General features: G+C 39.9%; 1 protein-coding gene across 1 annotated transcript; it reads left to right on the top strand.

The window, feature by feature from the left end:
- Positions 1 to 27338, top strand: LOC134679309 (galactosylgalactosylxylosylprotein 3-beta-glucuronosyltransferase S-like). The gene is made up of 4 exons (XM_063538214.1): positions 1 to 261; positions 23902 to 24159; positions 24442 to 24712; positions 26330 to 27338. The coding sequence occupies exons 1-4, from the start codon at positions 104 to 106 to the stop codon at positions 26744 to 26746; spliced, it is 1104 nt and encodes a 367-aa protein (XP_063394284.1). The 5' UTR covers positions 1 to 103; the 3' UTR covers positions 26747 to 27338.
- The last annotated feature ends 90 nt before the right edge of the window (positions 27339 to 27428 follow it).

The following is a 27428-nucleotide window of genomic DNA, read 5'->3' as shown; positions in this document are numbered from 1 at the left end:
CATGTTCATAGTGATTTAATACTCTTTGGGTATGTTGACTTGACTGCTCATCATGTAGTCTCAGTAGCATCTCAGTAGTGTGTTTATAAATGATCTTCTTGTGATGGTACAAATAGCTTTATTATGTCGCCTGGTTAGAAATCACCGACAGTCCTTGAAAGGTCTTATAATGAAATCTGTAAAATTTCTCAAGAGATTCTTCGTTATGGCTTTAACTTTCATTGCACTTTTTCTTTTTTTCTTCTGGAACAGTATTGGAAGGTAAGTAGTAGTTGTGTAGTATTTGAAATTCTATTATATTTATTAATTAATAGATACAAGTGATTCTGCAATTATTATTTATAAAAAATCAGCAAACAGGAACTCAACTCTCTTTCCCATCCACATATATATTTCATCTCGGCTATTAAATTATTTCATTGGCCATTGATCATCAAGACATTGATTAATAAAAACCGGGCAAGTGCGAGTCGGACTCGCGCACGAAGGGTTCCGTACCATAATGCAAAAAAAAAAAAACAAAAAAAAAGCAAAAAGAAAAACGGTCACCCATCTAAGTACTGACCACTCCCGACGTTGCTTAACTTTGGTCAAAAATCACGTTTGTTGTATGGGAGCCCCATTTAAATCTTTATTTTATTCTGTTTTTAGTATTTGTTGTTATAGCGGCAACAGAAATACATCATCTGTGAAAATTTCAACTGTCTAGCTATCACGGTTTGTGAGATACAGCCTGCTGACAGACAGACGGACGGACGGACGGACAGCGAAGTCTTAGTAATAGGGTCCCGTTTTACCCTTTGGGTACGGAACCCTAAAAATAGATATAATTTTTTTATTATTATTATTTATGGTTGATATTTTATATATCCTCCTTTTTCAAGGGTTGTTTGTTTATTATGCGGGCCATGGCCAAGCATAATAAAACATTTCTAAGTATTACAGAGTATCATTTATGGTCGATGAGGTTAAAAACTTCCTAGTTAACCGGCATGTATTTAAGATTGTGGCTTTTTGTATTATGTATATGATGTAAGAGGGGATCTGTAGGGTTTTTAGGCTATTGTTCAAGGTTTTGGGGACTACTCCAGTTGTGGAAATTATGATTGGTACTATATGAACTGTATTTGCATGCCATTGACGTCTGAGCTCTATTGCCAAGTCCTTATATTTTGTTAATTTTTCATTGGCTGTTGACTGCAGATTGTGTGTATTTGGAATCGCTATATCTATTATGTAAATGGTCTTATTATCTTTGTCGAAAAATGTAATATCAGGTCTATTAAAATGAATTGTTTTATCTGTTATTATTGTCCTATCCCAGTACAATTTGTATTGCCGGTTTTCGTGTACCGTGGATGGAGTATATTTATAATATGGTTTTTGTGCTTCAATAAATTTGTATTTGAGGGCTAGATACTGATGGACTATAGAGGCTACCTGATCATGACGGTGTTTGTAGTCTGTTTGCACTATGGCTTTACATGCGCCTGTTATGTGTTAGTAGTGTGTTTGTACCGGTTTTGGACCAGAACTTTTCCGCCAGAGGGCGACAGTATGTATGCGTAAGGTAGTGACAATTTAGTTCACCCTACTCCCCGCTAGATGGCGCCACTGTCTATGCGCAACGTTAGTTCCAAAGGTCTCCGCTAGATGGCGCCACTGGTTAGTTCACCCTACTCCCCGCTAGATGGCGCCACTGTCTATGCGCAACGTTAGTTCCGAAAATATCCGCCAGCCCCGCCGGAGGGCGACGGTATGTATGCGCCGCTGGTTAGTTCACTCTACTCCCCGCTAGAGGCGCCACTGTCTATGCGCAAGGTTAGTTCTAAAAATATCCGCCAGCCCCGCCGGAGGGCGACAGTATGTATGCGCAAGGTTAGTTCCAAAAATCCCCGCCAGCCCTGCCTGGGGGCGACAGTATGTATGCGTAACGTTAGTTCCAAAATTATCCGCCAGCCCTGCCTGGGGGCGACAGTATGTATGCGCAAGGTTAGTTCTAAAAATCCCCGCCAGCCCTGCCTGGGGGCGACAGTATGTATGCGCAACGTTAGTTCCAAAAATATCCGCCAGCCCTGCCTGGGGGCGACAGTATGTATGCGCAACGTTAGTTCTAAAAATCCCCGCCAGCCCTGCCTGGGGGCGACAGTATGTATGCGCAACGTTAGTTCCAAAAATCCCCACCAGCCCTGCGTGGGGGCGACAGTATGTATGCGCAACGTTAGTTCCAAAAATGACCACCAGCCCTGCGTGGGGGCGACAGTATGTATGCGCAACGTTAGTTCTAAAATTCTCCCGCCAGAGGGCGACAGTATGTATGCGCAACGTTAGTTCCAAAAATCCCCACCAGCCCTGCCTGGGGGCGACAGTATGTATGCGCAAGGTTAGTTCTAAAAATCCCCACCAGCCCTGCCTGGGGGCGACAGTATGTATGCGTAACGTTAGTTCCAAAATTATCCGCCAGCCCTGCCTGGGGGCGACAGTATGTATGCGCAACGTTAGTTCTAAAAATCCCCACCAGCCCCGCCTGGGGGCGACAGTATGTATGCGCAACGTTAGTTCCTAAAATCCCCACCAGCCCTGCCTGGGGGCGACAGTATGTATGCGCAACGTTAGTTCCAAAAATCCCCGGCTGAGGGCGACAGTATGTATGCGCAACATTAGTTCCAAAAATTTCCGCCAGCCCTGCCTGAGGGCGACAGTATGTATGCGCAACGTTAGTTCTAAAATTCTCCTGCCAGAGGGCGACAGTATGTATGCGCAACGTTAGTTCTAAAATTCTCCTGCCAGAGGGCGACAGTATGTATGCGCAACGTTAGTTTCAAAACCATCCGCTATGAAATGAATAGATGTCTCCACTTTGTATGTGAGTTGTTGAATCGCTTAAATGAATAGATATCCCTAGTGGCGCCTTCGTCGGTGGACACCGCTAGTTAGTTCCAAAAATCCCCGCCAGGCCCGCCAGAGGGCGACAGTATGTATGCGCAACGTTAGTTCCAAAAATCCCCGCTAGCCCCGCCTGAGGGCGACAGTATGTATGCGCAACGTTAGTTCTAAACTTTCCCCGCCAGAGGGCGACTGTATGTATGCGCAACGTTAGTTCTAAAACCATCCGCTATGATATGTATAGATGAGCAGCCGTCTGAGTATTTCTAAAAAAGTCCGCAGAGTCAGAGGGGGTTCATGGTAAGTTAATTAATCTTGGTCAAGCAAATCTAGTCAGTAGAAAAAGGCGGCAAATTTGAAAAATCGTGGGCTACATAGTTCGAAAATCGTGTGTCATTTATATCTTATCTGTGGAACTGTTTTGTTTACATTTCATCGCTGTTCGATGTACATTCCTGCCTTTTGTTCGTTTCCTAGGGTTACCATACTTTATTTTGCTTTACATTGCTTCTGACATATCCGGCTTGACAGACTATCGATTCGCTTAACAATATAGATGTCGCTAGTGGCGCCTCGTCAGTGGACACCGCTAGTTAGTTCCAAAAACATCCGCTATGAAATTGCAAAAAGGCCCATCATGTTTGTTTTAAAATATGAGACATATATCGGCGTTTTTTGTTAATACCACGTCAGTGGCAAACAAGCAGACGACCCCGCCTGGCAGTAAGCAGTCACCGTAGCCTATGAACGCCTGCGAATTCTATAGTTTACACGGATGCACTTTTATTTGCGGTTGGTTTTGTCGCTTGTGCTTATCAAATGTATGGAGTTTGTAGTTTACCAACCGTAAAGGGGTTTTTCTTTTATTATACCACATTGGTGGCAAATAAGCATACAGTCCGTCTGATGGTAAGTTGTTACCGTAGCCTTTGGACGCCTGCAACTCCAGGGTGGATACAAGCGCGCTGCCGACTGCCCAAAGATTCAATAACTTTGTTTTAAAATATGAGGCTTATATCGGCGTTTTTTTTAATACCACGTCAGTGGCAAACAAGCAGACGACCCCGCCTGGCAGTAAGCAGTCACCGTAGCCCATGGACGCCTGCGAATTCAATAGTTTACACGGATGCACTTTTATTTGCGGTTGGTTTTGTCGCTTGTGCTTATCAAATGTATGGAGTTTGTAGTTTACCAACCGTAAAGGGGTTTTTCTTTTATTATACCACATTGGTGGCAAATAAGCATACAGTCCGTCTGATGGTAAGTTGTTACCGTAGCCTTTGGACGCCTGCAACTCCAGGGTGGATACAAGCGCGCTGCCGACTGCCCAAAGATTCAATAACTTTGTTTTAAAATATGAGGCTTATATCGGCGTTTTTTTTAATACCACGTCAGTGGCAAACAAGCAGACGACCTCGCCTGACAGTAAGCAGTCACCGTAGCCCATGGACGCCTGCGAATTCTATTGTTACCACGGATGCATTTTTATTTGCGGTTGGTTTTGTCGCTTGTGCTTATCAAATGTATGGAGTTTGTAGTTTACCGACCGCAAAAAGATCCAGATTTTTTTTTTATATACTACGTCGGTGGCAAACAAGCATCCGGCTCACCTGATGGTAAGCAGCCACCGTAGCCTTTGGACGCTTGCAAGTTCAGACTTTTGAAACCTATACATCATCATCATCATCATCATCATTATTATCATTAGACCCTCAGGAAAACCTCGACATGGGACACCTCCGGCCCCCCTGCTCATGTAGTATTTAGGGTTTCTAGCACACTTATTTACGGTTGATTTTGTCTCTTTTGGTTATCAAATGTAGTTTGTAGTTTGCAGACTGCAAAAAGGCCCAGACTTTTTTTTTTTTTTTTAATAATACGTCGGTGGCAAACAAGCATCCGGCTCACATGATGGTAAGCAGTCAACGTAGCCTATGGATGCCTGCAACTTTAGAGTTGTTACATGCGCGTTGCCGACTGCAAAAAGGTTCAATAAGTTTTTTTCTTTTTTATATACCACGTCGGTGGCAAACAAGCACACGGCCCGTCTGGTAGTGAGCAGTCACCGTAGCCTATGGACGCCTGCAATTTCGAGATGTTACATGCGCGTTGCCGATCGTTGAGATGTAGACCGTGACGTTCGAAAACAAAAAGTCGTATGTGACTGTAAACTTCCATTCACCGTAGAATTTGACAGATAGAGAGAGTTTGAATTAAGTATTGTAACCTTAGTCAGATAATGAAGCTTATTTGAAAGATTATTAACTCTAAGTACTAGAAATAAAGTAGATTTTACTAATGCTGTAATTCTGTAATGCGACATGGTCATGAAACTCATGCGATGTTGGGGGTATACTCTTCAATCTTTTCAATCGGAATGGTCAGAGGTCAGAGTTCAGAGGTCAGAAAGTCCGTGAGGGACAGAACATACGCAAAGTGAAGAAATTGAAAACACGTTTTAATATACCTGACGACATATCAAGCATAACCTACGTAACTTGGTCGGGTTATTTGTTACCTAACATAAACCATACTAAATTCACTGTGGGGAATTTAAAAAAAATGTGAGTGTGTGACAAGGACAAACAATAATAACGCTTTCTCTGCTACTCCTACTGAAAGATTACATAAGACTATCTCGTTTGGTCATTTCCCCCTCCCAGTCCCTCCCCCCACCAGTTCCAATTATAATATCATAAATGAGATCACAATACCTGCAACCTGTAACTGACGCATACACTTTCTAAAATTAATTAAAAAATCAGAAAATAACAATGGAGTACGTCATTGAACTCGTTGCGAGGCTGTGGTTTAGTAACAAGGGGTTAGGGTACAATTATAAATGTGGAGATAGCGACGAAACAAATATTGCATTCATCTCATCAATCGAGGCGCTGGCACCTGACGTGGACATTTACAAGTGGGAGGCGGCCCGGATCGATCTCAAGAAGCTGATCAAAGAACTTCTGGAGGAGAGGAGCATCCTTCAGTTACACTCGGGATACCATGCGGAGGGGCTTTTGCTGGAGGTGCTAAGAAAACACAACATTAGATCATTCCTCTCCGTGCCTCTTAAACAGAAAACTTTAATCTGGAAAGACGCGGGGGTGTGGTTCGTAGAGGTGACCAACCCGAAAATCATCAAGAGAACTTATGTGTTTTTTGACTTCGAATAAGTGTACGTCTGTGTATGTCTGAAATAAAAAAATGTTTAAAAGTGAATGACTATTTATTTATTTACCAATCATTTAGGTATTTTATAATGTTCCCAATGCGAGTACAAAAAAAATGCAAAAGCTGGTTTTTCAAAATTCGTTGTTAAGGGGGCTCCTTGGCGCTAATGACATTCGATCTGAATCCTTTAGTTTTCTAATGTTTTTAAAGTGAGAACTTCTTTAGCGGCGTTGGGCACTTTCTGAGACAGCGATCACGTGATCGTAACGTTTAGATGGCCACTCAAATAGATGGCAATTAAATCAATAAAGAAAAACTCAATGACATTACATGAAAAAGGTTCTAATCTTGTACGGGTTGAAATACGAGGATCTCACAGTTACATTCAAACTTTATATCACTCAACTATAATTCAATAAAGCTACATCTTGATGAAATCGCTAATAAAAGTGAACTCTAGTAATGGTGAATAAAACTCAAAATATCATGATCAAATATATTTAGATGCGAGATCTGCAAGGTAACTTTACAATTTCTATTCGAATTTTAAAGAATTAACTGTACAAATTTGAATTTTAAACAAGCTCACTGACCAGCAATTTCGGACTAAAGTTTTTCAATAGAAAGGAGGATACATAGTGCTGCAGACATTTTGGCCTAGTCATTGAGTTTTCACTTCTGTCGGCACTCCCGGAGTGCAATCCGCTGTTTTTTTGTAGCTATAATAGCAACGACTTTTAGCAATATAAGTAGTATGCCATATTTACTTCAAAGTTCATTGTCTTCGAGATATTCGACATCAAGTTGAACAATTTTTAGGCCAACAACCTGGTTTTCAGGCCATAGCTTTTGTGTTAATTATTTTAAAATTTACATCTCTGACCAGTTTTTAGAGACGTCAAAGACAAACCCAAATATGCAGATTTCGTACATGTAAGATCCTTCACAGCAATCCAGCTACGAAAAAAGTGTTATTTTTAGACAATGTTTAAAAAAATCATAAAAAATAAGTATTCATTAGTTTCAAAATCCGGTAGACAAGAATGGAGATTAAAGATTGAAGAATCGGTAGCCATTTGTCTTATAATTCTATCTGAAGTGTAAATGTAGAAGTAACGGCTCAAACCTTGTCAAATATCGATGAAAACCGCGGGGAGCCCCTTAAGGTGAGGTTGTGTAGAGCAATGTTTCAGAGTTACTAAGCGTGTGTCATCATCGTCGTTAAAAATATATCAAGTTCGATTTCAAACAAAAACAAGACCTAACCTAATCAAAGCAAGTGCTATACCATCTACATATTATGCATAGTAGGTTCTGCCATCTTGTGGGTCCCATTGGAAGTATAAACGTCACATTTACGTCTCGCGCCAAAAATCAGATGGCTCCTATACTGTATAGTTCATGCATGCTCCCTATTGTCAGTTCAGTACGGTGGCGCTTAAGCAATGTCAATGTGAAAACAAATCCGTTTAAAATTACAAGGAGGGATTTCATATCATCGCTAAGTAGGCGAAAGTGTGTCTGTCTGTCTGTTTGTCTGTTACCTCTTCACGCTTAAGCCGCTGAACCGCTTTAGTTGAAATTTGGTATAGAGATAGTTCGAGTCCTGGGGAAAATCAGGGATATCATTCCTGAAGAGAGTGCAAAGGCGGGTGGAATTGAAAGGTTTAATGGCATTGCCTAATAATTGAAGTAAGCAATGAGCATATTGAATGATTGCTATTAGCATTATCCAGGCGCTATACCTACTTTAGCTGCTGTCACTAATTCCACGCAGACGAAGTCGCGGGCAAAAGCTAGTATTTCAATATTTTCGCTAGGATTTTTTGATTGTTTAGTACAAAAATCAACTTTACTTAAATGTAATAAGGTTGACATCTGTTGCGGGGTAGCAGAACTTCTGTGATTGTAGCTCAACTATGCGACGCTAGATGGGCTACTCGTATCTTCAAAAATAAAAATCGTAGATGCAATTTCGACATAATTTCCTTTACTGTAAAGTTCAAATTATTGTAATGGGCTAGGGCTCATAGGATAATCTCTTTCGAAATAAGAAAATATGGTCAATCATCCTTTAGATAACGTTGCGTTTGTAGTAGTGTGCATGTTGACGACATAGGTTTCCAGACCGCAGGGAAGCATCATATATTTGTTAATGCCTGGAAGATTGAGGCCTGTCTGCCCATGCTGATGCTAGCTCTGAGCTTATTGAATTGCCTTTCTTGGAACTCTTCAACGTACTTTCGGTCATTGGTTCATTTGTCTTAGAGTTTGGTAAAATGACATTCGGTGTATATGTTCAGTGGGCATGCTAAGGGTTATATTTGCAAAAACCCAGGTGTTGAGTTTGGTTAATGCTTTTTTTTTTTTTATAAAGGTAAAGGAAATTTTTTTTTATAATGCTTGAGAGCTCCATGTGCATTTGGCCTGTTTAGTGTCCATATTATGCAGACGCACTGCTTGCCACCATTTGAATATTGTCTTTAGAGCTCTTTGCATTAGGTTGGATATCGTGTGGAAGAAGAAGTTTTGGGTAGAAACGATGTTGGACTAATAATGGACTGACGGATATAGGCTGTCAGTAGTCCTTTTTCCCTGCTTTTGCTATGAAGTTTACCTTGACCCGAGTCCAATTATCTGGTACGATTCACCACGCGAAACTTGCTCTGAATATTATGGCCAGATGCAGATTGCTGTAAAAGCGCCGCTGATTTAAATCAAAAAGTTTGGTCTAAAGATGTTTCTTGCTATATTCCAGTCGATATTGCGTGCCACTGTGGATTCGAGGATTCCTATGGGCGCAAAGCTGTGTTTATTACTGGTTGAGTATGAACCGGGGAAGTGGGTGTCTCTGAGCAAGTTCCTCTTCCGTGTTCATAAATGTGCCATCTAGTGTTTAAGGAGACCGAGATAGTTGGTTGGTGTCTTGGAGAGTATTATGTAAGTTCATGCTCCTTTATGAGTTTGGGCAATATCAGGAGGCACCCCGTACGATTGCCCTGTCTAGACGGAACCACAGTATAAAAAGTAACAGTGAACCGACGCCTTTGATATATGCGTTAATGCAGACACCGCATAAGAACACAGTAGGGTTGTGACAGACTTTAACACAACTGCTCATAAGACAAAGAACATTTCAAATAAGACCCGCTAGCCCTGTAAGTGGTACCGAGCTACTAACAATGGCAATGTATGCAACTCGGGTGCGCGCGGCAAAAGAACAAGTCACAACAGAACAGGTCACAACAGAACAGATCATAACAGATCAGGTTAGAACAGAACAGATCACAACAGAACAGCTCTCAACAGAACAGGTTAGAACAGAAAAAGATAGAACAGAACAGAACAAGATAGAACAGAACAGATCACAACAGAACAGGTTTTGGAATTGATCTGTTTTAATTGTTAACAGAATGGGTATGGTACTACGCGTATCATAGAGCATTTACTGAATATAATAAACAAATATGGGAGGCAAAAATAAGATAATGGAGAAGGTTCCGTCTAGACAGGGCAATCGTACGGGGTGCCTCCTGATATTGCCCAAACTCATAAAGGAGCATGAACTTACATAATACTCTCCAAGACACCAACCAACTATCTCGGTCTCCTTAAACACTAGATGGCACATTTATGAACACGGAAGAGGAACTTGCTCAGAGACACCCACTTCCTCGGTTCATACTCAACCAGTAATAAACACAGCTTTGCGCCCATAGGAATCCTCGAATCCACAGTGTCACGCAATATCGACTGGAATATAGCAAGAAACATCTTTAGACCAAACTTTTTGATTTAAATCAGCGGCGCTTTTACAGCAATCTGCATCTGGCCATAATATTCAGAGCAAGTTTCGCGTGGTGAATCGTACCAGATAATTGGACTCGGGTCAAGGTAAACTTCATAGCAAAAGCAGGGAAAAAGGACTACTGACAGCCTATATCCGTCAGTCCATTATTAGTCCAACATCGTTTCTACCCAAAACTTCTTCTTCCACACGATATCCAACCTAATGCAAAGAGCTCTAAAGACAATATTCAAATGGTGGCAAGCAGTGCGTCTGCATAATATGGACACTAAACAGGCCAAATGCACATGGAGCTCTCAAGCATTATAAAAAAAAATTTCCTTTACCTTTATAAAAAAAAAAAAAGCATTAACCAAACTCAACACCTGGGTTTTTGCAAATATAACCCTTAGCATGCCCACTGAACATATACACCGAATGTCATTTTACCAAACTCTAAGACAAATGAACCAATGACCGAAAGTACGTTGAAGAGTTCCAAGAAAGGCAATTCAATAAGCTCAGAGCTAGCATCAGCATGGGCAGACAGGCCTCAATCTTCCAGGCATTAACAAATATATGATGCTTCCCTGCGGTCTGGAAACCTATGTCGTCAACATGCACACTACTACAAACGCAACGTTATCTAAAGGATGATTGACCATATTTTCTTATTTCGAAAGAGATTATCCTATGAGCCCTAGCCCATTACAATAATTTGAACTTTACAGTAAAGGAAATTATGTCGAAATTGCATCTACGATTTTTATTTTTGAAGATACGAGTAGCCCATCTAGCGTCGCATAGTTGAGCTACAATCACAGAAGTTCTGCTACCCCGCAACAGATGTCAACCTTATTACATTTAAGTAAAGTTGATTTTTGTACTAAACAATCAAAAAATCCTAGCGAAAATATTGAAATACTAGCTTTTGCCCGCGACTTCGTCTGCGTGGAATTAGTGACAGCAGCTAAAGTAGGTATAGCGCCTGGATAATGCTAATAGCAATCATTCAATATGCTCATTGCTTACTTCAATTATTAGGCAATGCCATTAAACCTTTCAATTCCACCCGCCTTTGCACTCTCTTCAGGAATGATATCCCTGATTTTCCCCAGGACTCGAACTATCTCTATACCAAATTTCAACTAAAGCGGTTCAGCGGCTTAAGCGTGAAGAGGTAACAGACAAACAGACAGACAGACACACTTTCGCCTACTTAGCGATGATATGAAATCCCTCCTTGTAATTTTAAACGGATTTGTTTTCACATTGACATTGCTTAAGCGCCACCGTACTGAACTGACAATAGGGAGCATGCATGAACTATACAGTATAGGAGCCATCTGATTTTTGGCGCGAGACGTAAATGTGACGTTTATACTTCCAATGGGACCCACAAGATGGCAGAACCTACTATGCATAATATGTAGATGGTATAGCACTTGCTTTGATTAGGTTAGGTCTTGTTTTTGTTTGAAATCGAACTTGATATATTTTTAACGACGATGATGACACACGCTTAGTAACTCTGAAACATTGCTCTACACAACCTCACCTTAAGGGGCTCCCCGCGGTTTTCATCGATATTTGACAAGGTTTGAGCCGTTACTTCTACATTTACACTTCAGATAGAATTATAAGACAAATGGCTACCGATTCTTCAATCTTTAATCTCCATTCTTGTCTACCGGATTTTGAAACTAATGAATACTTATTTTTTATGATTTTTTTAAACATTGTCTAAAAATAACACTTTTTTCGTAGCTGGATTGCTGTGAAGGATCTTACATGTACGAAATCTGCATATTTGGGTTTGTCTTTGACGTCTCTAAAAACTGGTCAGAGATGTAAATTTTAAAATAATTAACACAAAAGCTATGGCCTGAAAACCAGGTTGTTGGCCTAAAAATTGTTCAACTTGATGTCGAATATCTCGAAGACAATGAACTTTGAAGTAAATATGGCATACTACTTATATTGCTAAAAGTCGTTGCTATTATAGCTACAAAAAAACAGCGGATTGCACTCCGGGAGTGCCGACAGAAGTGAAAACTCAATGACTAGGCCAAAATGTCTGCAGCACTATGTATCCTCCTTTCTATTGAAAAACTTTAGTCCGAAATTGCTGGTCAGTGAGCTTGTTTAAAATTCAAATTTGTACAGTTAATTCTTTAAAATTCGAATAGAAATTGTAAAGTTACCTTGCAGATCTCGCATCTAAATATATTTGATCATGATATTTTGAGTTTTATTCACCATTACTAGAGTTCACTTTTATTAGCGATTTCATCAAGATGTAGCTTTATTGAATTATAGTTGAGTGATATAAAGTTTGAATGTAACTGTGAGATCCTCGTATTTCAACCCGTACAAGATTAGAACCTTTTTCATGTAATGTCATTGAGTTTTTCTTTATTGATTTAATTGCCATCTATTTGAGTGGCCATCTAAACGTTACGATCACGTGATCGCTGTCTCAGAAAGTGCCCAACGCCGCTAAAGAAGTTCTCACTTTAAAAACATTAGAAAACTAAAGGATTCAGATCGAATGTCATTAGCGCCAAGGAGCCCCCTTAACAACGAATTTTGAAAAACCAGCTTTTGCATTTTTTTTGTACTCGCATTGGGAACATTATAAAATACCTAAATGATTGGTAAATAAATAAATAGTCATTCACTTTTAAACATTTTTTTATTTCAGACATACACAGACGTACACTTATTCGAAGTCAAAAAACACATAAGTTCTCTTGATGATTTTCGGGTTGGTCACCTCTACGAACCACACCCCCGCGTCTTTCCAGATTAAAGTTTTCTGTTTAAGAGGCACGGAGAGGAATGATCTAATGTTGTGTTTTCTTAGCACCTCCAGCAAAAGCCCCTCCGCATGGTATCCCGAGTGTAACTGAAGGATGCTCCTCTCCTCCAGAAGTTCTTTGATCAGCTTCTTGAGATCGATCCGGGCCGCCTCCCACTTGTAAATGTCCACGTCAGGTGCCAGCGCCTCGATTGATGAGATGAATGCAATATTTGTTTCGTCGCTATCTCCACATTTATAATTGTACCCTAACCCCTTGTTACTAAACCACAGCCTCGCAACGAGTTCAATGACGTACTCCATTGTTATTTTCTGATTTTTTAATTAATTTTAGAAAGTGTATGCGTCAGTTACAGGTTGCAGGTATTGTGATCTCATTTATGATATTATAATTGGAACTGGTGGGGGGAGGGACTGGGAGGGGGAAATGACCAAACGAGATAGTCTTATGTAATCTTTCAGTAGGAGTAGCAGAGAAAGCGTTATTATTGTTTGTCCTTGTCACACACTCACATTTTTTTTAAATTCCCCACAGTGAATTTAGTATGGTTTATGTTAGGTAACAAATAACCCGACCAAGTTACGTAGGTTATGCTTGATATGTCGTCAGGTATATTAAAACGTGTTTTCAATTTCTTCACTTTGCGTATGTTCTGTCCCTCACGGACTTTCTGACCTCTGAACTCTGACCTCTGACCATTCCGATTGAAAAGATTGAAGAGTATACCCCCAACATCGCATGAGTTTCATGACCATGTCGCATTACAGAATTACAGCATTAGTAAAATCTACTTTATTTCTAGTACTTAGAGTTAATAATCTTTCAAATAAGCTTCATTATCTGACTAAGGTTACAATACTTAATTCAAACTCTCTCTATCTGTCAAATTCTACGGTGAATGGAAGTTTACAGTCACATACGACTTTTTGTTTTCGAACGTCACGGTCTACATCTCAACGATCGGCAACGCGCATGTAACATCTCGAAATTGCAGGCGTCCATAGGCTACGGTGACTGCTCACTACCAGACGGGCCGTGTGCTTGTTTGCCACCGACGTGGTATATAAAAAAGAAAAAAACTTATTGAACCTTTTTGCAGTCGGCAACGCGCATGTAACAACTCTAAAGTTGCAGGCATCCATAGGCTACGTTGACTGCTTACCATCATGTGAGCCGGATGCTTGTTTGCCACCGACGTATTATTAAAAAAAAAAAAAAAAGTCTGGGCCTTTTTGCAGTCTGCAAACTACAAACTACATTTGATAACCAAAAGAGACAAAATCAACCGTAAATAAGTGTGCTAGAAACCCTAAATACTACATGAGCAGGGGGGCCGGAGGTGTCCCATGTCGAGGTTTTCCTGAGGGTCTAATGATAATAATGATGATGATGATGATGATGATGTATAGGTTTCAAAAGTCTGAACTTGCAAGCGTCCAAAGGCTACGGTGGCTGCTTACCATCAGGTGAGCCGGATGCTTGTTTGCCACCGACGTAGTATATAAAAAAAAAATCTGGATCTTTTTGCGGTCGGTAAACTACAAACTCCATACATTTGATAAGCACAAGCGACAAAACCAACCGCAAATAAAAATGCATCCGTGGTAACAATAGAATTCGCAGGCGTCCATGGGCTACGGTGACTGCTTACTGTCAGGCGAGGTCGTCTGCTTGTTTGCCACTGACGTGGTATTAAAAAAAACGCCGATATAAGCCTCATATTTTAAAACAAAGTTATTGAATCTTTGGGCAGTCGGCAGCGCGCTTGTATCCACCCTGGAGTTGCAGGCGTCCAAAGGCTACGGTAACAACTTACCATCAGACGGACTGTATGCTTATTTGCCACCAATGTGGTATAATAAAAGAAAAACCCCTTTACGGTTGGTAAACTACAAACTCCATACATTTGATAAGCACAAGCGACAAAACCAACCGCAAATAAAAGTGCATCCGTGTAAACTATTGAATTCGCAGGCGTCCATGGGCTACGGTGACTGCTTACTGCCAGGCGGGGTCGTCTGCTTGTTTGCCACTGACGTGGTATTAAAAAAAACGCCGATATAAGCCTCATATTTTAAAACAAAGTTATTGAATCTTTGGGCAGTCGGCAGCGCGCTTGTATCCACCCTGGAGTTGCAGGCGTCCAAAGGCTACGGTAACAACTTACCATCAGACGGACTGTATGCTTATTTGCCACCAATGTGGTATAATAAAAGAAAAACCCCTTTACGGTTGGTAAACTACAAACTCCATACATTTGATAAGCACAAGCGACAAAACCAACCGCAAATAAAAGTGCATCCGTGTAAACTATAGAATTCGCAGGCGTTCATAGGCTACGGTGACTGCTTACTGCCAGGCGGGGTCGTCTGCTTGTTTGCCACTGACGTGGTATTAACAAAAAACGCCGATATATGTCTCATATTTTAAAACAAACATGATGGGCCTTTTTGCAATTTCATAGCGGATGTTTTTGGAACTAACTAGCGGTGTCCACTGACGAGGCGCCACTAGCGACATCTATATTGTTAAGCGAATCGATAGTCTGTCAAGCCGGATATGTCAGAAGCAATGTAAAGCAAAATAAAGTATGGTAACCCTAGGAAACGAACAAAAGGCAGGAATGTACATCGAACAGCGATGAAATGTAAACAAAACAGTTCCACAGATAAGATATAAATGACACACGATTTTCGAACTATGTAGCCCACGATTTTTCAAATTTGCCGCCTTTTTCTACTGACTAGATTTGCTTGACCAAGATTAATTAACTTACCATGAACCCCCTCTGACTCTGCGGACTTTTTTAGAAATACTCAGACGGCTGCTCATCTATACATATCATAGCGGATGGTTTTAGAACTAACGTTGCGCATACATACAGTCGCCCTCTGGCGGGGAAAGTTTAGAACTAACGTTGCGCATACATACTGTCGCCCTCAGGCGGGGCTAGCGGGGATTTTTGGAACTAACGTTGCGCATACATACTGTCGCCCTCTGGCGGGCCTGGCGGGGATTTTTGGAACTAACTAGCGGTGTCCACCGACGAAGGCGCCACTAGGGATATCTATTCATTTAAGCGATTCAACAACTCACATACAAAGTGGAGACATCTATTCATTTCATAGCGGATGGTTTTGAAACTAACGTTGCGCATACATACTGTCGCCCTCTGGCAGGAGAATTTTAGAACTAACGTTGCGCATACATACTGTCGCCCTCTGGCAGGAGAATTTTAGAACTAACGTTGCGCATACATACTGTCGCCCTCAGGCAGGGCTGGCGGAAATTTTTGGAACTAATGTTGCGCATACATACTGTCGCCCTCAGCCGGGGATTTTTGGAACTAACGTTGCGCATACATACTGTCGCCCCCAGGCAGGGCTGGTGGGGATTTTAGGAACTAACGTTGCGCATACATACTGTCGCCCCCAGGCGGGGCTGGTGGGGATTTTTAGAACTAACGTTGCGCATACATACTGTCGCCCCCAGGCAGGGCTGGCGGATAATTTTGGAACTAACGTTACGCATACATACTGTCGCCCCCAGGCAGGGCTGGTGGGGATTTTTAGAACTAACCTTGCGCATACATACTGTCGCCCCCAGGCAGGGCTGGTGGGGATTTTTGGAACTAACGTTGCGCATACATACTGTCGCCCTCTGGCGGGAGAATTTTAGAACTAACGTTGCGCATACATACTGTCGCCCCCACGCAGGGCTGGTGGTCATTTTTGGAACTAACGTTGCGCATACATACTGTCGCCCCCACGCAGGGCTGGTGGGGATTTTTGGAACTAACGTTGCGCATACATACTGTCGCCCCCAGGCAGGGCTGGCGGGGATTTTTAGAACTAACGTTGCGCATACATACTGTCGCCCCCAGGCAGGGCTGGCGGATATTTTTGGAACTAACGTTGCGCATACATACTGTCGCCCCCAGGCAGGGCTGGCGGGGATTTTTAGAACTAACCTTGCGCATACATACTGTCGCCCCCAGGCAGGGCTGGCGGATAATTTTGGAACTAACGTTACGCATACATACTGTCGCCCCCAGGCAGGGCTGGCGGGGATTTTTGGAACTAACCTTGCGCATACATACTGTCGCCCTCCGGCGGGGCTGGCGGATATTTTTAGAACTAACCTTGCGCATAGACAGTGGCGCCTCTAGCGGGGAGTAGAGTGAACTAACCAGCGGCGCATACATACCGTCGCCCTCCGGCGGGGCTGGCGGATATTTTCGGAACTAACGTTGCGCATAGACAGTGGCGCCATCTAGCGGGGAGTAGGGTGAACTAACCAGTGGCGCCATCTAGCGGAGACCTTTGGAACTAACGTTGCGCATAGACAGTGGCGCCATCTAGCGGGGAGTAGGGTGAACTAAATTGTCACTACCTTACGCATACATACTGTCGCCCTCTGGCGGAAAAGTTCTGGTCCAAAACCGGTACAAACACACTACTTGTGTTGAATAGTTTCCGAAGCACTATTGCAATGTCGGCATGAGTCAGTCGGTCGGTCTAAGTCTTTAGTGATATGTTTCCTGTAGTTGCGGGTGGCTATAACTTGGTCCTGTATTGCTAACATAAAAGCTTCGGTTTCCGGGAAGAGTTCACCCTTCTTCAGCCAAGTATTTGATAGGTCCCTATCTACAAACGTTTGAGCAAGATCAGCGTGGTGTCTTCCGTGAAGCGCTTTCTGGGCCCATTCCGTAGATTTTTGTTGTGAGGTTACAATTTGTTCATTACGTTGGATATTTTTATCGTGTAGATTAAGGGGGGTGTATCGGTCATCTATTTTTACTGTGTAGGAGTGTAATGTCGACTGCTCAGCTTTGGTATGGAAATAGTGCCTGAGGGTGGTTATTTGCTTATTGTGTAAGTTAGTTAAATCTATTAAGCCTCTCCCTCCCTCTAGCCGCGGTAGAGATAATCTTTGCGTGCAGGATTTTGGGTGGTGTTTCCTGTGTTTTGTTGACGTTGTGTTTATTGTGCGCTGGAGTTTCTTTAAGTCGGACTGTGACCAGTTTATGATGCCGAAGGAATACGTTAAGACTGGAATTGCAAAAGTATTTATAGCTTTAACTGTATTGCGTGAGTTAAGGTGTGATTTGAGGATGATGCTAAGTCTATGTCTAAATTTTCTCCTAAGTTCGAGTTTCGTCTGCTTTTGATGTATCTGTCTGGACTGTTGAAACCCTAAATATTTATATGTGTCTTGTTCAGTCATATAATCTACCCGCTCTCCAGTATCTAAGGTGTAAGTGTTATTTTGAATTTGTCCTCTATGAAATGAGTGTATTTTGCACTTATCTACGCCAATATATCTGTGGAAAACTCTTGCGTTATGTCTGCGAGCCTAAACAGTTCTGTCACATTATCCGCGAAAAGTTTTATATCGTCAACATACATAAGGTGAGTCAACCTGTAGTGTGAATTGTCGTGCTTAAGTTTAAAGCCTGCATCAGTCCTGTCAAGAAGTTTGGATAGAGGGTTTAATGCCATACAAAACCATAACGGGCTTAGAGCGTCCCCTTGAAAAATTCCTCTTTTAATACTAACAGGTTCAGTAGTCAGTGTTTTTCCTTCTAGTTTCAGAGTGAGGGTAGTCTGCCAACTATGCATAGCAGTTTGTAGGAAGTCTATTATCGATGGATGGATTTTGTAGCGGTGTAAAATATAAACGAGCCAGGTGTGGGGTACTGAATCGAACGCCTTCCTATAATCAATATACATGGTGTGAATATTTCGTTTTCTTCTCATTGCCTGTTTCATAGCTACTGAATCTATAATTAATTGCTCTTTACATCCTTGGCTATGTTTCCTACAACCTTTCTGCTGCTCTTTGAGGATATCATGTTGTGACAGGTGACTATATATGATTTCGCTAATGCATGCGGTTAAGATTTTATAGAAGGTTTGGAGACAGGTGATAGGGCGGTATTTGGCGGGATTTGCAGTGTCATTGTCTTTAGGGAGCATATACGTTCGGCCTTGTGTGATATAGGATGGCATTGTTTCCGGAGATTTTATGAACTGATTGAGGTATTTATGAATGTATGGGTGTGTGCAAGTAAGTTTTTTATACCAAAAGTTGTGTATGTTATCAGTTCCAGGAGACTTCCAGTTATGTGTGCGCTTTATTACCTGTACGAATGTGTCTATTGGTATGTGCTCAAATTCCATCATTGGGATGGCGGGTGTAGTGCTCGATTCTTCATCGTTGATCCATGTTGCATCTTCGTTGTGTTGGACCGGCCTTTCCCATATATCCGCCCAGTATCGACGGAGTGACTCTATAGTAGGGATTTGAGTGTTACCTGACTGATTTTGTTGTGCTCCTGCTGGCGACGACAGTTTTCTGTAGAACCCGCTCTCGTTATTTACAAACAGTGCGTTCTGTGATTTCCTCTCCGTGCAAGTTAAATATCTCTTAAGTCTACTAGCAGCTGTGTTTAATTTTTGTTTTAGGGTATCTAAGAAATGTTCAGGTAAGGTGTTGGGGTTTTCGAATGTAGCATGCGTATGATATGTTGTTTTTATCGTTTCTACTGCTGCAACTATCCTTCTGCTTCTATTACCTCGTATATACTGTGTTAGGCGTCCTATATCAGCTCTATATTTATTTATTCTGAACTCTAATCTTAACTGCCATTTTGGTTTGTTAGGTTTTTGTCTTTTACCAATACTGGCGAGTTTGTCAATTTTTACCCCCATATAGGCGGCTGTTGTGTATGCAGAAGTATAAATAATATTTTGAAATGAATTGAAATCTAATTGGTGTGAAATATATTGGGGAATGACATGTTTATCTAGGTAGCAAGTTTTTTTGGGGCGGCACATTGTGATAAAAAATTCGCTGATGATAACAAGAAATTACTCAAAATGTAGTCAATATGATGGGTGCTGAGAAAGGGGCGGCTACAGGGCGTGGGGCCTAGGACGGCAAAGACTGCAAATCCGCCACTGACAGTGCACCAATGCACAGATGGAATCAATAACAAACTTTTTCTTATATTATCATTGGGCCTTTCACGCACTTAGTTCTTAATTTCACAATTTAAATCTTAGGTCTGGAGCAATGATAATTGGCATTGGTAACTGCCATCAATAAAGAAGGAAGGAAATATTCAATTTATTCAATTGCATATAATTTGAATATATATATAGGTATATATTCAAATTATACACAATTCTTTGTGGCAACGACTCCAAGTGGACGGAAGCAGGCACTGGATGGGAACTGATGCAAAGACCCTAAACAGACCTATTTACTTGCCTCTTTTTTCCAAAATTTAAGAAAAAACGTCTATATAGTATTATTTAATATAAAAGCCCTTTATATTAAATACCTGGAGCACTATACTCTCGTATCTAATTGACAGTTCAGTTTAAGGTAGAATTAATCCACGGAGAAGGCTACCATAATCCTCACCAACAATGTATTATCTATTTTAGATTATAACAGACAAACTGTTTTAACAGTTTTGCAAGATTTTCATCTGCATTTAATTGTTTGTTTAATAAAGTATTGGTGTTTCTCTTTATCTGACGAAAGCATTTCATACAGCATCAATTCCGATTTTGCTTTGCAATCTACAAACCCTAGGTACTTATACATGGTGTCACCATTGTTGTGGTTCGAAAGTTAAGCCAGGCGTCCCATAAGGGAGCATCCTTGGCCCCACTCTTTTCATGATATACAGGTTGGCTAAAAAATAAATGCATTCCCGTTGCCAGGGAGGTTTTAGGATCATACTGAGCAACTTTTACCATGGGACCAACATCGAAAACGCGAAAAAAATTTGTCTGTTTCATACATTTTGGCTGGTCTGTTTTCTATGGGAGGGTAAATTTATTTTCGCGTTTTCGGGTTTTGGTCCGATAGTAAAAGTTGCTCAGTATAATCCCGAAACCTCCCTGGCAATGGGAATGCACTTAGTTTTTAGGTATATTATAAAATGTAAACATCTGAAATAGTGTCAAATGTTCGATGTGACTCGCTCATGAAGGGTTCCGTAGCAGCAAGTAACATAATAAAATTGCGTTTTACGATGCGGTGACGATTAAAAATAAACTACTTACTAGATCTTTTTCAAACCAATTTTCGGTGGAAGTTTGCATAATGTACATCATATATTTTTTTAGTTTTATCATTCACTTATTTTAGAAGTTACAGGGGGGGGGGGGACACATTTTACCACTTTGGAAGTGTCTCTCGCGCAAACTATTCAGTTTAGGAAAAAAAAATTATTAGAAACCTCAATATCATTTTTGAAGACCAATCCATAGATACCCCACACGTATGGGTTTGATGAAAAAAATATTTTTTAGTTTCAGTTCTAACTGTTCTAAGTATGGAGTCCCCAAAACTTAATGTTTTTTTTTCTATTTTTGTGTGAAAATCTTAATTCGGTTCTCAGAATACATCTACTTACCAAGTTTCAACAGTATAGCTCTTATAGTTTCGGAAAAAAGTGGCTGTGACATATGGACGGGCAGACAGACAGACAGACATGACGAATCTATAAGGGTTCCGTTTTTTGCCATTTGGCTACGGAACCCTAAAAGTGGCGATGACTAACATATGCGTACAAGTAACTTTGCTACGATTTCACGAGCTCAAGCTACGACGCTCAAGAGCACCAAAAACGGCCAACCACAAACATACTACATACTAGATAGCAACGATATCAAGCGAGATATTAATGTGGTCCATATTACCCAAGTAACATTTTAGTCCTATAATTTTAGTTTTTATCGCTAAAAGCTTGTATAGACGTCGTATTAAGGTTCCAGAGGTGACCACCTGTTGTATAAAAGCGTTTGGCAACACCTTTTTGCTCTATAGGCTTATACAGCTAATATATTCTATAAACAATTGATGTAAAGGTTTACATCATCATTTTATAGAGCCGTTATAGGCGTGTACTATGACAGGTTCAAATATAACCACTATAGAGCAATATTACTGTATAATAGTCTTTGGAATCACTTTTATGCAACAAATTTGCACTATTAAGGGTCCTCTGCAAGCCACTATAGTTTTGTGTTTTAACAGTGACAAAAACCCAACAATACAACGATTTTAGGATATAGTGGCTTTAGAGATCACTGCTATAGTACATAATACTTTAGTAGTTTGCTCTATTAAAGTTCCCTGCAAGCCGCTATAGTTCTGTGTTTTAACAGTGACAAAAACCCAACTATACTACGATTTTAGGATATAGTGGCTTTAGAGATCACTGCTATAGTACATAATACTTTGTAGTTTGCGCTATTAAGGTTCCCTGCAAGCCGCTATAGTTTTGTGTTTTAACAGTGACAAAAACCCAACTATACAACGATTTTAGGATATAGTAGCTTTAAAGATCACTGCTATAGTACATAATACTTTAGTAGTTTGCGCTATTAAGGTTCCCTGGAAGCCGCTATAGTTTTGTGTTTTAACAGTGACGAAAATCCAACTGTACAACAATTTTAGGATATAGTGACTTTAGAGATCACTGCTATAGTACATAATACTTTAGTAGTTTGCGCTATTAAGGTTCCCTGCAAGCCGCTATAGTTTTGTGTTTTAACAGTGACAAAAACCCAACTATACAACGATTTTAGGATATAGTGGCTTTAGAGATCACTGCTATAGTACATAATACTTTAGTAGTTTGCGCTATTAAGATTCCCTGCTAGCCGCTATAGTTTTGTGTTTTAACAGTGACAAAAACCCATCTATACAACGATTTCAGGATATAGTGGCTTTAGAGATCACTGTTATAGTACATAATACTTTAGTAGTCATATGAACACTATTATACAACTCTTTTGCTCTGTAGTAGCGTTTTTGGGACATATTTTTATAGCATTAAAAATCGCTTTCGTAGTTTTTAAATCCCTATTATATCTCATCGCTGTAAACGTCACAATGACTCTTTTATATCACAAAACTGTTGTATAGTGGTTTTTCTTTTTTCTTTTAAAAGACAACAACGTTATAGCTGAGTTTTTATGTCTTTTATAAACCGAGTTAGATACATAAAGGTAGAAACCGACTACTTGTAAATGATAAATTTGATCTGTAATGGCTACTTATATCTTGCTTATATAAGTTCAGGCCTAAGCCACATAATGTGGTTCCGTACAAAATATTTTTATATTAATGAATTGATAAAAAAAGACCCCAGTGATATTAGTGATTGTAGTTCAGATTTATCATCAATGGTTTAATACAAGCATATAATCGTGACGGTTTTGATATTTATCGCCATCCATTATTAGCACATTTTTTTTACCAATAACACTGAAAAAGAAAACAACAGTAATAACTACATCTTAATTAAAAAAAAATCCTACGTCTTTCTAAAGAGTTTGTTGGTGTAACTGGGTCACAGCAAAATTCTTTTGGAACCCTAATTTTAATCATGATGGCGGTGAATATTTCGTCGTAAGCTCTATAGTTAGCCTATAAAAGCGTCGGATTTACTTCTTGGCTGTATAGTAGTAAATATGGTGAATATCATAATATTTTATTAAATTATTTTATTAAAATCATAAATAAATCGAGGGGGCATTTAAAATTCCTCATTAACCTAATACTATTCTAACGGTAAAACTTCCGTCCCATATACTTTTTGCGCTAAGGACCGAATTATTCGACATCTAAATGACGCATATTAATATAGTCTTTACTTGTCACCATTTTACTTAGTACTTACCGTTTTTGTGAAGTAAACACACAACAAAACCACTCACAACAGTTGATGGAAAACTTGATAGCAAATTGCGTAGTAAAGGAACTATAAATTCTACAATAGTATAAAAAAGCACTATAATAGAATTTCAAATACTACTATAGTATAAAACAAGCACTATAATGGAATCTCAAATGCTACTATAGTATAAATTGACACTATAATGGCGTTTCTGACAACAAATTAGAACAAGAATCATGCATTATATCACTTTTATAGACCTAAAACGTCACGACTGACACTGCTACAGGTCTACTATATCACTGAATGGCACTAAAGATGCGCCATTTTGGCTTTATACAACCTTCATAGGTCTTTTATAGGACCTTAAGTGGTATTTAGGAAACGTTCTATCGACTGCTATAGTACCACAAATTGTTACTTGGGTATGTTCCTATGTATATAGGAAACTTACTTCAACTGAAAATTCATAATCCAATAAGGTAAGACTCAAGTCACAGATGGTAATTAAATCTAAATCTCTTTAGCTTTCAGAAGTTGGTCCCTGTATCTATATCAGTGAAAAACAAAGTGTGTCACGTTAACTTTGATGATGAAAGAATTCAACTTGTTAGTAACAAAACAGATTTGAAAATGATTTATTTCGTGACGCCGACGTACCCGCGGCCGGAGCAGGTGCCCGAGCTGACGCGGCTCGCTCACACCCTTATGCACGTGCCCCGCATTCACTGGATCGTAGCCGACGATCAGCCCCGATGCTCCGAACAAGTCGCAAATATCCTTAGGTGAGTCTACCGACTTAGCTCTCCATAGGTAACTACCGAGCGATATTATTCATCCAGTGTATTGATTACCTCGTCCTTGAATATTGAAAATCCTTGAGTAGTGAAAATTATAATTTATTAGTTATTTAGATTATTATTGTGAGATAAATGAATAAAAATTTAGTTTGATAAATCAAATCATCCCGATATATTCCTATTAGCAAAATATCACAATTTTAGCAGCTTCATTGTTACGTTGACTATTTCGTAGTAAAATGCCTTGAATATTTGTATAACTTGCAGACGTTCTGGACTTCCATTCACACACATATCCAGCCCGAAGCCATATACATATAATTACCCTAACTACCCACGTGGAGTAGCAAATCGTCGAGTGGCCCTCTCCTGGCTTCTGGCTAACGTAAATGATGGCGTCCTTTACTTCGGAGATGACGACAACACGGTGGACCTGCAACTCTTTGATGAAATTAGAGAAACCAAGAGAGTGTCCATGTTTCCCGTGGGTCTTATTGGAGGATACGGCGTCTCTGCGCCTATCGTAAAAAATGGGAAGGTACGTTTAACATAATAAATAGGTTTTGCATTCAAATAACGGTATTTGTACCGATTACGCCGAAGTTTATACTTAATCCTATAGTTCGTTTTTTAGCGTTAGAAAGAACTTGCAAGAAGGTAAGCGATCTTGAAATGTATTTTAATTGAAAAGCGCTTTTTTAAAATCAGTAACTATTACTTATGAAAGCAGAAGAATATAAATGATCGTATTAGATTCATAATTGTTACATATTTGCCGTAACTTATTTTTAAAATGTGTTTTTCAATTAAAAGACACATCAATATTGTTTACCTTATTTCTAATGCTAAAAAAATGAACTATAGTTGCAATTTATAGTTATTTTTTTCTTAATCCAATTTCTTCGTCCAATATGTGTATTGCGTCTTTACATTTTGCTTTAATGAGAGGGTGAGACGCATTGACATTGGACAAAGAAATTGTGCTGGTGGAAATGGAATACACCCTTAAATATTTACCACTAGCTTCTGCCCGCGACCACAGAATAAATAATAGTACTAGGTACAGAAGACTCCCTCTCTAACAAAACGCGTCTGTCACGATCAGCACAGATATAGGTGGCGACAGCGACACGCGCGGCTTATGGCAAATCCCAAAATTGGGGTCGAACGAATGGACTTTTAGATACCTGTAGCAAAGCGAAAAATCGCGGAGTGAGTCACGCCTGCCGCGACTTCGTCTGCGTGGAATGATGATGATGATGATGATTGATAAAAACTATCCTATATGTCCTTTCTCGGGATCTAAACAATCACCATACCAAATTTTGTCCTAATCGGTTCAGCGTTTTAAGCATGAAGAGGTAACAGACAGACACACTTAAGCATTTATAATACTTAAACTCCCGGATAGGAAGACCGAGCTTTGCTCGGAAAACATAAAAACAAAAAATGCGCGTTTGCCCAGAGATGACACCTAGCTAGATCGATTTATCGCCCCCCGAAAACCACCATACAGCAAAATTCATCGAAATCGTTATAGCCGTTTCCGAGATCCCCGAAAAATATAGGTACTTATATAAATAAACAAGAATTGCTCGTTTAAATATTATTACCTAGTATGAATTTTCTAACCAGAGAATTTAAATATGATATGAAGTCTTTAAGTATGTTCTTAAATAGCTATGTCTAAACTTTATGTTTTAAGTAAACGCTATCAAGGACTTCTATAGGATCCTAGTTAAGTGACAATATAACATATTATGGTAATTCTAGGTCTATTAAATAACGTAACGTCAAAACAAATTTATTAACCAGCAGTTCTGAAAAAAAACATGTTTACTAATAAATGTCCCCGTTTTTTGGTCCATTTTGTTACTTTATTAGTACCTACACCTTTCTATGACCGTAACAAAACGGAGAAACAAAACTTGTCGCACGCGTTTGCCGCAAAAAACAGTAACGTGTTTTCGAGGCGCAGACGTGGAAACGCATTCCGTTGATCGCATGCGTTCATCACTGCATTTATAAAACAACCGAATTTTTTTACATTTTGATTGGTGTTTGTCAATAAACGATTGTCATATATTGGCAACGGCCACTGAATAAATTTCAGATTTCATATGTGTACATAAATAAATGATTGTGTTGGTTACAGGTGGTCGGGTTCTTCGACTCGTGGCCGGGCGCGCGGAAGTTCCCAGTCGACATGGCGGGGTTTGCTATCAACATAGAATTTCTGAAGCCGTCCGCTACTATGCCATATATCGCAGGGCATGAGGAAGACATGTTCCTTGTTAGTTTAGGTGTAAAGTTAGAGGACATAGAGCCATTAGCTGAGAATTGCTCCAAGGTGCTCGTGTGGCACACCAAAACGTTAAAATACACGAAACCTACTTTAAAGATAAATATTAATCAATACGATAAAGAACTCTCACCAAAGTACGAAAGTTTTGTGAACTTGCTCAAGGAAATTTCTAGACAGGGCATGGCCGTTTTAGATGCCGAAACTGGAACAAAAACATTAGTGATACGCGATAGGAAAACGTATGAAACTTTAGTTGGCCTTAATTAATATACGTAAGTAGGTATGTAGGTAGTAGTCTAATGTTCATGCGTTATTATAATATAAAGGCATATTATTAAGTTTTGTCTCGCGTCGCGGGGTTGTTTGAGGTTGTTATGTATAGATAATTAGTTGTGAATTCGAACATGTTTTTTTAACATAGTAGGAACCTAGGAACGAGTGTCTTATAACACTCACCCCAACTATAGTCCGTTTTTTTAGCATTAGAAAGAACTTCGCAGAAGTTCGCTTGTGGTTCTAAATCTGGCACTTTTGGCGGTAACAATTTGAAGTAAATTATATGTATTGACCATGCTACATTAGATAATTCAATAATTATTAACAATTAACAAGCCTGATAAAAACTGCATGCTTCCTTCTGCGGAGTTCTTTCTAATGCTAAAAAAAACGAAATATAAATATATATATATGTTACTATTATAGTTCAGGGTTATATTATAATTGTCTCGGTTCTGTCGGTTCCAAATAGTCTCACGAAATGGAATCTAATGTTTTATTGAATTGAATCTATTGAGCCGGGCGCTCGGAATACATCATAGTTCCTTTAACTAACGCGCTGTGAGCAATTTAATATTCTTAAGCCCCCTCCAGACTATGTGCGTGAATCGCGGGCGAAGCCGCGAACGCGAGTGTGGAGTCGATTTCGCTGTCTGCGAAAATTGACGCCACA

Source organism: Cydia fagiglandana, chromosome Z (assembly GCF_963556715.1).
Source record: "Cydia fagiglandana chromosome Z, ilCydFagi1.1, whole genome shotgun sequence".
Lineage (NCBI taxonomy): Eukaryota > Metazoa > Arthropoda > Insecta > Lepidoptera > Tortricidae > Cydia > Cydia fagiglandana.
This window is presented reverse-complemented; position numbering and strand designations above follow the sequence as displayed.

Bases quoted from the DNA above. Each gene is read 5' to 3' on its own strand.
- LOC134679309 (XM_063538214.1), top strand. From the start codon at position 104: ATGGTACAAATAGCTTTATTATGTCGCCTGGTTAGAAATCACCGACAG. The intron at 262-23,901 runs GTAAGTAGTAGT...AAATCTCTTTAG, and splicing joins TTCTGGAACAGTATTGGAAG to CTTTCAGAAGTTGGTCCCTG. The intron at 24,160-24,441 runs GTGAGTCTACCG...TATAACTTGCAG, and splicing joins CAAGTCGCAAATATCCTTAG to ACGTTCTGGACTTCCATTCA.